Source organism: Astatotilapia calliptera, chromosome 19 (assembly GCF_964374335.1).
Source record: "Astatotilapia calliptera chromosome 19, fAstCal68.1, whole genome shotgun sequence".
Lineage (NCBI taxonomy): Eukaryota > Metazoa > Chordata > Actinopteri > Cichliformes > Cichlidae > Astatotilapia > Astatotilapia calliptera.
This window is the reverse complement of record NC_137440.1, coordinates 26,665,823-26,678,731: the sequence shown is the minus strand read 5'-3', so window position 1 is coordinate 26,678,731 and position 12,909 is coordinate 26,665,823. Positions and strand designations below refer to the sequence as shown.

General features: G+C 39.2%; 2 protein-coding genes across 3 annotated transcripts in view; one reads left to right on the top strand and one right to left on the bottom strand.

Annotated features, from left to right (window-relative positions):
• The window catches only part of fancm (FA complementation group M), a 45,375-nt gene that overhangs the window by 27,128 nt on the left and 5,338 nt on the right, over window positions 1-12,909 (bottom strand). The gene's annotated exons all lie outside the window — the stretch shown is intronic.
• Window positions 927-12,861, top strand: soul3 (heme-binding protein soul3). Of its 2 annotated transcripts, none has more exons than XM_026151465.2 (5): window positions 927-1,840; window positions 8,045-8,139; window positions 9,374-9,515; window positions 9,629-9,812; window positions 11,757-12,861. In XM_026151465.2, exons 1-5 carry the CDS (start codon window positions 1,597-1,599, stop codon window positions 11,947-11,949), a joined length of 858 nt encoding a protein of 285 aa, XP_026007250.1. In that variant the 5' UTR covers window positions 927-1,596; the 3' UTR covers window positions 11,950-12,861. The 2 variants fall into 2 exon arrangements, with proteins under 2 accessions (XP_026007250.1, XP_026007251.1); XM_026151466.2 differs by having other exon boundaries at window positions 933-1,840; window positions 11,778-12,861.

Below are 12,909 nucleotides of genomic sequence, written 5' to 3'. Positions count from 1 at the left end.
ACCCTCCCACACCAACTATAGTAGATTATATAATATCCTCTCTACGTGCCTGTTGAAGGGTGCAGCATGGTGGCTGGCTGTTGCAGTGACACAGATCAGAGGAAATCCTGCCTAGTCAGTCCCCTAGCGCACAAGTTTGCGTGTGCTTATAATCCACTGCCTGGGAATAAAAAAAATCTGTCGAAAGACTACAGATTAAAAAAAAATATTAAAAAGATCTAGCAAAGAAAAGAACTGATTACTATTTAAAATACATTTTTATCACTCTTTTATAGGTTTTATAGCTTGCTTTAAATAAACGGCAAAGATGTAAATGCAGGCCAAAAAATTGCGTTCTTAAGGTCAAGGATGTCATCAACTTCTTTAAGCATTTGGATGCAAAAAATACACAATAATGAAATGCAAAGCTGTTACTGTGACAGAAAAATACATTAAAATATATGATCCTTTAAGCTGACAGTGAATGGAAGTTTATTACACAAGTAGAACATTTTAAATACCAATCTAGAAAGCATTTTTTCTGACTGATTAATAGAAAAGGGGAGACTTAGGTTTTAACTAAAAAAAATGTATATGTACATAAAAAATAACCAAAATGTAACCAAATCAAGATGTAACTGAAATAAGAGAACAAGTATAATTTAAAGTGAAAGGAATACATTTTATAAAAAATAAAAAGAACAACAGTATGCTAGAAATGCATCTTCTCTTCCTAAAAGGTCAGTTAAAATGTCAGCTTCTCAAATGAAAAAATTCCCGGCTTTGCTCTGTTTTAATACAATTACTGTAATTGAAATTATTGATGTCATGGTCAGTCACAATCAAGCTACATGCTGTGACCATGTCCTTGGGGGACTACAAGATAAATTATAGAAAGAACTCTGTAATTAAGCAAGAAAACAATTTTAGAATTAACTGAAAATAGGGGGGGAAAGTGCTTGCAGCTTATTTGACAAGCAAACAACAAATACATAGCCTAATTACATAGCTACTTCACATAGAGACTCCAAGGTTAATTGTTTAATTAGTAAATAATAGCTACAAACGAACTTGAAAATTACTATAAAAAGCTTTTTTTTTTTTTTATGCTGCCATTAGCTAAACCTTTCTAGGTAAACTGCTGGGTGAGGTATGTAAGGGTAGGGGGTCTTGGTGGGTGTGAGGAGAGGAGGTGGGGGTTGTGGGAGCCCACAGATCACGTGGTTTTACGGCCCGCCCTCATCTCTATAAACATAGCGCTGACCTCCGGCGACTACAAGGGAAGCGTCACGCTGCTCCGCACGAGCGAAAGAGACGTTGACTTTTTTGTTTTCAGCGGCTCCAAAGTGCTCCCGGTGAAAGAAAATGCGTCGTATATAAGTCAGCTATGCAAACATGGCTATGTGCATCGGGTGAAGCTTAGCAGCGCCTGGTTTGTCGACCATAAAGTAAAGGTTGTCCTAATCTGGACAAGCAAAAACAACGCGGCGCGTAGAAGGAAGAAGACTAGCGCTTGAGCAAATCGTCGTTCCGGACGATTTTGAAGCATTTATTCTTTTGCCCATTAATTTGAGACAGTTATCTCATTAGGTACTAGGCAATTTTACAAAGAAAAAAATGGACCGAGGTGGCTGCCAGATGAGTGGCGGCGGTCCTAGTAGTGGAGACGGTAGCGGCCCCGACCGACACGGGATGATCACACTGGAGGACCTGGAGTCTTTCTCGGAGGACCAGCCCGAAGACTCTGGCAATGGGAGTCTCGAAGAAGAAGGCCAGACCATAGAGGAAGACGAAAATCCAGACCGCCTGCTACATTACTGGCAGGAGGTAGCGAGGGGACACCAAGTGGAAGTTTCTCAAGGTGAAAATATACATATATATCTATATTTATATACAGAAATGATGTTGGGGGAATTGTTAAAAACCAAAAAGGTACATGCCAACGTAGCTGACATACACCTTGGCTTTTAGCCTCGTAGTTTTAGTAGCCTACTCTTCCTGTTTCTTTTATAAACTTTCATGTGAGGGATAGAAAGAGCGGAAAACAAGTCAAAATAACAGCTAAAGGGATGTTTAATTTTGGCACTCAATTTTTTTGTTGTTGAAGGATCCACGTACATTGACCTAGATTCCGGTTAGGGACATGGACAAACCTGTTCCAGCCAGAACATTTCTTAATTTCAGACAAGCATGTGTTTAGTTCGTAAAAAAAAACTTGTAAAATTTGTAAATTAGTTTAAAAATGTGAACGTAATAAATGCATGCTAAAACTAAAAACACTTTCGGGCAGAAGGGTTGTAATTAAACGGGAAAAACAATATGAGGCACACAGAGTTGTGGTTCCTACAGTTTGCCCATGGGGCCTCCAGGATCCCTAGTAAGAGATTTAGTGTATAGGGCTTAAAATCTGTTGTTTTAATGGCTACTACTTTTTATGCTTGAATATTTGCAGATTTATGCCTTTGGCCTACTTGAGTAAATAGTTCATCTGTCACAATAGTAAAGCCACACTTAACTCTTACACAGGGGGCACAGTGAGTATAGTGAGTTATTCACATCAAATAAATGGTGTGTAAGGCTCAGCTATTGCTACAAAATCATGGACCATGTATGGCACATAAAACAGTCCGGCATATACATCTGTCTGCTTACAACTCAAAATATTCATAATATTGGTTTGCAACATTATAGACACTGTGATATTATGATAGAGGTATTAGGTCAGGGCAACAAATCTAATACTTATGTAGTAATAGCCTGTTTGATCTAGTAGTAAATATAGTAATATTAGAATTTGTGTTAAGATTAATAGAGATGCTTTGGCTTCCTTTTTTTGTTGGTCATAGACAAAAACAAATTGTGTGGTTGATGGCAGATGACAGGCTGTTTTGTTTTGATGGGAAATACAAAGTGTACACTCGCAAATTAGACAGACACATTTGCCACTCACACTGTTAGATGTGCCTAACAGGATATTATTTGCTTGATTCAGCACTATATCCCTGTTAGAGGAATAACTCGGTAAGGTTACAGAAGTATAAAAACAAAGAATCATAACATGAGCTTGACTGTATTTGTGATTTCACAATGGACCTTTTTTTAACCTCACAATAACCACATGTGTGATATGTCTGACATATAATTCATGAAATAAAGCTAACGGATTTGCACTTTGTTAACCCACAATGATCAACTCTGTTTACAGTCACTAGTATTTCCTTAACAATGTTTTGTTTACTTGTGGCCAGTTCAACCACAGACTGTGATGCTGTGCTTTTTTTTACTTGTGCATTGGTACACCTGCGTTGCTTTATCAACACAAATAAAAAATTTCAGTCATACCTGGACCTGATAGAAAAAAAACGTCTTTTTTTTTCCCCTGAAATTTGGAAAAGAGAGAACACCGAAAACCAATTGTTAAAAGGTGATACACACACATAACCAGCTATATATGTACAGCGATTTTTGAAATCGTACAAAACAATGCAGGTGTAGGACTCTTATTTCCTTGTTCATTTACTCGCTCAGTTAGACGAGCAGAAGGATGAGAGATGAACTAAGGAGTGTGCTCTATATTCACGACCACAACACAGTTGTTGGTCCATATGGAAATGTGTTTTTATGTGTGCATGATGTATTTACAAAGTGTTTATAATGTAATCAGGGTTGCTCAAGAATGCCTTGTTCATGGTTTTAGGTTTTAAGCAACAACTGAGATGCTGAGTTTGATTTGAATGTACTATTAAACTGTTCCTCACATAGCATGTCCGGCACAAAACACACATGCCTCATACAGTCTTTAGATGTAATTTTAAGTTGCAACATTGCTTTGTGTTTAACTTAGAAGTATTAACCACTGAGAATATTAATTCTGACACCAAATTGGCAAAAGAGGGTCGGTTTATTTTAGTCACCGATTCAATCAGGTCTTCTCGATTCTATTAGCATTCCATTATTTTATTTGGAAAACTATTGGATTGCCTGGTTTTTCCTGGCTCAGAATGCAGGATGACTAAGTTAAAATGGTTTGTCCACATACAGTAAAGGCAACGAGTCTGTGGAACTTTAGTTGATAGAAATCCATGAATTTTCCTGTTTGTGCCTTGACCACTTTTTAAATCAAATGCAATTAATACTGAATATACAAAACCCTAATTAATAACAGAGTAAAAAGAATTTGGCAGCTGCAAAAATGAAGAACATACACAAGGATTTCACGAGTTTCAAAACCCTGTATTCAGATAAATTAAAAAGTTAATTCTGGCAGTGTTCCCATTTCCAAAATCTTTAGCCATGACTACAGTCTTCATCATTATCCTTTGGATCTGGTTAAAACATAAAAAGGTAAGATTACATTTGGTTGTGGGTTTTATGCAGGCGTGCTCAGAATTGCTCTATGCAAAAAAAAAAAAACCCACAACCAAATGTAATCTTACCTTTTTTCAGTTCATTCTGCTTTGCTGATTACTAACAAATGTTGCAAACTTGTAGTTTTCTAAGTTTGATTTTAGCATGTGAATTCAGACGTTGTGCTCGGCAGGAGCCAACAACAAAAACAGTAGTCTCGTACTCAGAAGTCTTTCAAGTCACTGGTGATCGCAGATCATGGAGACAGAGACCTGAACAATAAGCCTATTGAGATCAGTTAAACTTTTAATTTTAATTCCTGCTCGACAGCAATAAAACCTGCCCTATGGGGCACTAAACCAAATCACAGGCTTCTTATTAGTTCAGCCTCTGTATGTCAGAATACATGGATTCTTTTAGGCTGAATACAGTTTACATGTAACCTCTTGTCTATACTTCAGTATATGTGTAACTCAAATTATTTAACAAAAGTAATTGTTTTTATTAAATATTATGTGGTGGCAAGGAGCTTAAAAAAATTAGATGTACTTAGGAAAACTATATTTTATAACAATTCAAAGAATTTAATTATCTACTATCACCTTTAGATACCCAATCATTTAGTTTCTAACCATCTGCTATTTGTCTCTTTGGCTGCCCTTAGGGAATCCAGTAACAGACTGGCACATCCTCCTCCCTCTGTTCCCTGACCGCAGCACTAAGGACAAAATCACTTGCTGGGCCTTTCTGACTCAGAGGGGATTAAATACCTTGCCTATGCTGGTACTGAGGTTGTGGCCTCACTGTCGTACTAAGGGGACAAGCCTAGGCCACAGTAAACTGCTTTGCTCTAATTGGGACTGAGACCAGTGCTGCTGTTTTAAAATAGTAATAATTTGACCAGTAACCAGATTATTAAAATGCCCGATGCTGATAACAGACCAGATGTTTTTGATATTTAATGGGGGGGGGGGGGTTGTTGTTGTTGTTCTTCACTTACCTTCCAGCCAGTTACACACGAGTTCAGTGACAGAGATTTATGAAGATATGACATCAAAAGCAATGTGCCATAATGGATAAACCTTGGCCAATGGCACCATTTAATCACTTCTTATTTTCCAGTAGGCCAATGTTCAGCTGGTGAATGAACACATCATTGATCAATATATTGTAACTGGTATCCATAGCAACCAGTTTCATTAGAGGTTTTGTTTGTTTGTTTTATCGACTCTTTCAGGATACCCTGATGTCACTACAGGAAAGTCCTTTAGACTGTAATTTTCATGCTGGAGACAAAGATGATAATTGACTCACTGAAGAGTAAAATGAGGTCAAGAGAGCAGATATAACCAGCTGTGATGGAGGGATGAAGAGTTTCTAGCATGTAAACAAGATGAATGTTCATGCCACTTTGAGCTCACTCAACACCCACTGCATGGTGTGTTTAACTTTACATCAGTGACTATCCAATGAACCAAGCTGATCGCTGACATGCCATAGTGTCCCTTAAGATTGACAGTATCACACAAATTTAAATGAAATTTAAGAAAAACAAAACAAATTCAGTAGTTATGTCTGCTTATCTAATATGACAATGAAGTATTTGGCACACGCAGTGGTCTTACTAGGTTTGTACTAAAGCTGTTGTAACTTCTGTTACAACAACTTTAGTAGTTAGTATTAACTTCAAAAAACTAACTACTAACTTCAGTTGCTGAAACTATTTTTGTGCAGTGTTTTTGGTTTCTCTGTGATCTTTAGTAAAGCCAAAAATGCATGAGGTTTCCATGTCACAGACTGGACAAGGGTCCAGCAACACATACAGTACATAATAGGGGGACATATTAACAGAATTTAAAACCAAAATAACTAAAACAACAATGGCATGAGCACGATTACATCGATTAGAGGTTCTTGTCGGCTTTGATTCATTTTTGATTAATTGCTCAGGCCTGCTTCCAGCCAAACATCCTCATTTGAGTCCAGCCTGATGCTTTATAACAAATGTTTAAGTGATGAAATAGTTTTGATTAACAAGTTGCAATTTGTTATGTATGTACAATTGGCAACTACAAGGGGAGTGAAACGGAGGTTAGTGGAACAGGAGGCACACTGAAAGTGGGACGTGACTACAGCTCTGTATTGATTAGAAAGCTCAGGTACAAAAACAAGCATTTGTGTTGACTGTTCTGCGTCAACACTGAGAAGCTTTGGAAGTTCCGCCATTGAAACTGATGAGTTTTCTTGATTGTGCAATCAGTACATGCCTGCACGTGTGTTGGTGAGGGTGGGGGCGAGGCTGTCATAGATAAAATTTTAGAAATTAAAACATTTTATTGTTCATTCTGGGTCCCTGCTCCTAAATCTGGTTAACTATTGAATGAGGAAACTGCAAAACGACAAACAAAAAAATTTCAAAAAATATATATATATAACGTGTATATATATATATATATATATATATATATATATATATATATATATATATATATATATATATATATATATATATATATATATACATACATATGTTGAAAAAATGGCATATTTTCTTTGATTACAATCTGGTGACTGACTACCAAAGAAGTTTTGTTCCCTCTTGTTCCCTCAGTAATGTTTGTAAATAAGAAACCTGTCTGTACAGTTGCTGTTTTGGCTGCAGCACAAAGTTCGTTTTTTGGGGGGGGGTTTTAAAATGCACTTTGCCACTTCATTTTGCATAACTAGTGAAAAACAAGGATTTCATAAGCTACAAAAACTTTTATTGGCAATTAATTAGAAATTTAGTGGTGCTAATGCCAAAACCTTTTTGCCAGGACTGCACAGCGTAATGCTTCATGAGATCCTACTAAATATTTAGACACTCTTTGTCTGTTACATGCATCAGTCTGCTTTCTCTGTTGCCAAGTAATTGATCCCCTAAATAACACACATCTCTCTGACCTTGTTGCCCTCATGATATTGAGTGATAAAATGTGATTGAATTGGATTCACCTTAAGTGCCTGGTGTTTGATTGTTCATTTCTGTAGTGATGTTAAGTTTGAGGATAAGTAGCCCTTTGGTAGTTGTAATCAGTGGAGTGTACACTAGTCTTTTTTTGTTTGTTTTTTTTTGCAATTCATTTTCTGTTTGTTTAATAAATTAACTAAATGAAATGAATGAGCATAAAATACTGCAAAGTGCCAAGGCATCTCTAGTGCTGTAAAAGAGCAGGTGAATAAGGTTTCAAAACCATTGGCCAGTGCTGTAGTCTCTCTCAGTTAATACCAGTCTATACCTGGCCTTGGGCAGCTTTAGTCAATGTTCCCTTCCATCAGCTCTAATAAACATAACTCTCTTCAACATCCTGGCTCAATGCTCTTCCCAGCTGGCAGCGCTTTCTCCCTCAAACTAACAACACTGCCAGCCAACAGATTACTGCAACTGAGGACATTTCGCACAGAGAAGAGGGCACACTGCACATTTTTATACAATGCAAGAGATAATATGTACTATTTGGACATCATAGTAGGGAGTTGCGTGACTATACACATTTGTATTAATGCATTTTAATTTCCTTAGCATGGAAGGCCGAATATGGTATCAAGAAAAAGCCTGTTACTGAATTCCCAGTACACAGGCTCAGTTGGGTGTATCAAACTGCCACGAACATGCTACAAACTATCTTATAGACATGTTTTTTGTGTGTGTAACGGGTTATGTTTGTCTGTTTGACAGATATGGCAGAACCCATTCAACAGCTAAGCACCAATAACCAAGGACGCAGTCACAGAGAGCAGATCCCGTTTACCCTCCTTGGACGCAAAGAGAAGGTATCACTGGCTTTTACTACTTTGTCAAGGGAAATGGATATAATCACCATCTTCCTATACATTTTAATGTTCTGCATAAATGAGCAGCTGCCAAATAGGTCACCCAGTTTAAAGGACTGGAACATATCTGCACTGAGAAATAGACTTGAATATTTATACCCTCCAAGTATTTGAAGGGTCCATCAAAAAGTTAAGTATACTCTACATAAGAAAGACTGTAAACTACTTAATACAGTGGAGCCATGTTTTTGTCAATAAACCTAAACATGATTAAGCTCATTGCAAGTTTATGTAAATATAATTATATATTTAAGTCTGACATTATTATTATTATTATTACACCTGAATTACAATCCCCCCCCCAATTGTACTACAACACACGTAGGATTTGTACAAATAAATCCTACATGTAAACGACTCCTCTCTACAGATATCCAAAAAAAACCCCAAAAAAACACAAATGTCAATCTACAGTCACGTACATGTTTTCTCTGTGTGAGGGTCAGATCTTTATTTCTGTCAAAGTGATCGTGTCACCCAAAGCTGTTTAAAGTCCTTTGTGGACTGTATAAATAAAATAGGCTAATTGGTTTAACTTGAGTTAATTAGTTCATTAAAACTTGGCCGGAGACTCCAGTTAAACAAAGGGCAGTCACGGCACGCTATTCTTAGAGCAGTTTTGGGCATCTTGTAAATCACACATTTTGCTAACATCCAGAGTCCAGTTTCCTTCCTGAATCCTGGCATAAAACATGCTGTCATTTTAAGTTGATTTTAGATTTACAGATCGCACAACCGTAAGTGAAGAAAAATAAGATTGTTGTACCTGCTTAAGAAAAGTTTCCTATGCATTTAAGAACAATTTAAAAAAAAAATACTGAGAACTGAGGGAGTTTTGTAGTAAATAAGAGGTTCATTTTATTTGGAAAGCTTAGTGAAGACTCAATTAAAAAAAAAAAAAAAACCTGAGTGCATAATTTGCCTTTGTAAAACCTGTAACCTTATTTTAAAAAAAGGAAAGAAAATGTGGGTAAAACAAATAATTTTGATTTGAAGTATTTAATATTCACAAGACGTGCTACTTTTATGTACACTTAAAAGGCCAACCACTGTACTTGGTTTCTTGAAATATGCAAATCTGCAGACATTCGTGTCCACAGCTGTCAAAACCTTTGCTCCGTCTACCAGAGTATTCCTAGGATGTTTATGTTTTTGTCTGTGTTTTCTTTGTCAGTGTGGTGAGATCCTGTATGAGAAACGCCACTATGAAAAGGGTCACTGGGCTTGTATAATAATGCGTGAGGAGACGTATGAACAGAGCATTTGCTATGGCTTTATGAGGATAATGAGATACATCTGCCAACACAACTCCTTAGGTGAGTCCGGAAGCAAGAGACTTTTTTACGCATACGATTAGAGGCTGGCAAGCTGATTTAAGCTATTCCTTATATCAGCCTGACAGTGATACTTTGCTTTTTTCTACATGTAGGTGACTATCTGGGCATGACGCTGCCTATTGTAACAGTGGTGCGCACAGATGAGAATCATTCTGCAATGTCCCCTGATGTCACTGTGGCTTACTACCTTCCCACTGAGCACCAGGCCCAGCCCCCCCAACCTCACGACAGCGACATTGTCATTGAGACCTGGCCTGCCACTGTTGTATATACGAGGTTAGTACCGTATTTTCACGACCATAAGGCGCACTGTGCTAAAAGGCGCAGTCTCAGTTATGTGTGCCCTTACTGTATTTAACACACACATAAGGCGCACTGGACCATAGGGCGCATACAAGTACCGTATGCGTATTTAAAAATAAAGCGGGAGCAAACCTGAATTCGGTACCTTACTCACATTTCTATTGCCGGTAATCGTCATCATCAACAACACACAAGCATACAAGTGTGCCTATTTAAAAATAAAGCAGGAGCAAAACTGAGTTTGGTACTCACATTTTTATTACCAATAATCGTCATCATCAACAACACACAAGCATACAAGTGTGCGTATTTAAAAATAAAGCAGGAGCAAAACAAAGTTTGGTACTCACATTTTTATCATCAATCAAACCCATCGAAGTCCTCATCCTCTGTGTCCGAATTGAACAGCTGCGCTAAATCTCCATCAAACATGCCAGGTTCACTGTCTTCACCGTCAGAGTCACTTTCCGTGCCGTGCGGCTCCTCGGAAATGATGCCGGCTTTTGCGAAAGCTCGAACAACAGTGCCAGCAGACATGTTAGCCCAAGCATCTACAATCCATTGGCAAATTGTGGCGTAACTCGCCCGGCGCTGCCTTCCACTCTTAGTGAAACTGTGGTCTCCACCGGTCATCCATCGCTCCCAGGCCGCTCGCAGCCTTACTTTGAACGGGCGGTTCACACCGATGTCCAGCGGTTGGAGTTCCTTTGTCAGGCCTCCCGGAATGACAGCAAGCTCACAGTTCATTTGCTTCACAAGTTTTTTCACATCGGCTGTGAGATGGGCACGCATAGAGTCACAGATCAACAGCGATGGTGATGCGTGGAAAAAACCACCTGGTCTCCTTACATACACCTCCCTCAGCCAGTCTTTCATCATTTCCTCATCCATCCAGCCCTTTTCATTTGCCTTAATGATGATTTCTGCTGGAAACTTCTCTTTAGGCAAAGTCTTTCGCTTAAAAATCACCATAGGCGGCAGTTTCTGTCCATTAGCATGGCAGCCAAGCACAACAGTAAAAGAAGACTTTTCATACCCCGTTGTGCGTATCGCTACCGTGCTGGTCCCCTTCTTCCCCACAGTGTGACTCACCGGGATGTCAAAAGTGAGCGGGACCTCGTCCATGTTTGTGATGTGGCTGGGCTGGATGTTTTTGTCGCCGATGTGTTTGCTGCAGTAGGAGCGGAAGATGGCCAGCTTTTCCTTATAATCCGCTGGAAGTTGCTGCGCTACCGTAGTCCTGGTCCGGATGGAAAAATGGCACCGTTTCATAAAAAGTGAAAGTGAAACTGCTTTTAGCCGAATGGTGACCGTCGAAACGCTTCTCCCGCTCGCTCTTTGCTCGATGATCCACCGCTCGAGTCTTTCCTCCAACTCGAGCCACCTCGCCTTATGTCCGCGGAAACTCAGCTGCGTTTTCTTGACCTGCCGGAGCTTGTTTTCCAGCTTCCTCCATTTGCGAACATCGATTCGTTAATCTTAAATTCTCTCGCCGCTGCTCGATTTCCATGTTCCTCCGCGTAGCTGATGGCCTTCAGTTTAAACTGTGCTTCGTAAGCGTGTCTCTTTGCCATTTTCAGGGTTGTTAAAACAACGATGTCCTGCATAATGCACATACCTGTTCTTTTATACAGGTATGTGCGATTGTCCCGGTATATACGATCAACGCCCACACTTCACCCTTTAACGTTCTCATGGTGTTCTCTACTACGTCCTCCTTACAACACATAGGGCGCACCGCGCTATAGGGCGCGCTGCACTTTCTGAAGAAAATCTAAGACTTTTAAGTGCGCCTTATGGTCGTGAAAATACGGTAGCTTAAAAAAAACTTTTCTAAATGAGCTCCCTCCTTTTGTTACTGACTTTACAGTAAGTGATTATTAAGGTTAGAATTTGTGCTTGGTTTTACACTTATAGATCACTCCTTCCCTCTTCCAGAGCCTTTAGCGGTCCCACCAATGAAGTGACCATCATAAACCAGATAAGCACCTTGGCCGAGCTGCTGGAGTCTCCAGGAGTGTGTGTCAACGACTCATTCATCGTGGCCGGCTACACCAACCCTGCTCACAACAACCGTCAGAATGAAATCTGGTTTTTAGAGCGGCGCTAAGGGATAGTGGGATTACGTGGCATCCTACTTGTGACCCTTAACCTTCATAAAGACTCCCTTAACACTGCCCCAGCTTAGCTACAGCCTCAGGTGCAACATCGTCGTCAGTCACAACCGCTACTACCTGAAATGACCACCAGCCCAGCAACACTCCAGAACCATCTGGTTTCATCTTTAAATGACAACAAGCTCAACCTCAGTCAGTTTTCCTTTCTGTTCATTTTAGTTAGATCATTTGGCACACAAGAACTGAACTCGACCACTGCCATAGTCTTGTGAACACTACTCAGATGATAGGGTGAAGCATAGCATTTACTCCTGCTTAAAGATGGCTAACAACCTTTTCCTAAGCACACTGCCCACTAAGTGGTGTCAGAAACATGCAACAGCCTGCTCATCTGCAGAGGAGTCAGGCTTCGTGGTGGACATGCAGCCATATTGTGCTCCCTTCTTTTTTGTTGCGCAGCCACAATGTCTTGTTATGGAATGACGCCATCATTCTCTTGCTTATTGAGGCATTTACAGCTCTGCCACAGTTGATCCACTGTTACTTTACCTCTGGATTACATACTTCATTACAGGTTATAGGTTTGTGATAACAGTCACACAGCATATTCTGCATATTCAGTAAAAAGTGCAATATTTATTAGATAACCATAACAACATGGAAGTACCTGGGCCACTAACCTAACCCAATCTAGGTGCGTTCAGTTGATGAAAATTTAGGAGGGGATTCTGCAGCATCCATCTTGACCTGAACTAGTGGCTTTAACTATAAATAAGCTTGACACAAACGGTGATGTTAATTTAGAAAACAAGCACTTTTGAACGGAACTTGTTCATGTGTGTTTACACTTGAATGTAAATCTACGGGACAAGGGGGTAACACACAGATCACTTCTACAAACCAAATGCTGAAACACTCACTGATATATATATATATATATATATATATATATA

Coding starts and splice junctions, on each gene's coding strand:
- soul3 (XM_026151465.2), top strand. CDS start 1,597: ATGGACCGAGGTGGCTGCCAGATGAGTGGCGGCGGTCCTAGTAGTGGA. Junction 8,140..9,373: donor TCCTTGGACGCAAAGAGAAG/GTATCACTGGCT, acceptor TTTCTTTGTCAG/TGTGGTGAGATCCTGTATGA. Junction 9,516..9,628: donor CTGCCAACACAACTCCTTAG/GTGAGTCCGGAA, acceptor TTCTACATGTAG/GTGACTATCTGGGCATGACG.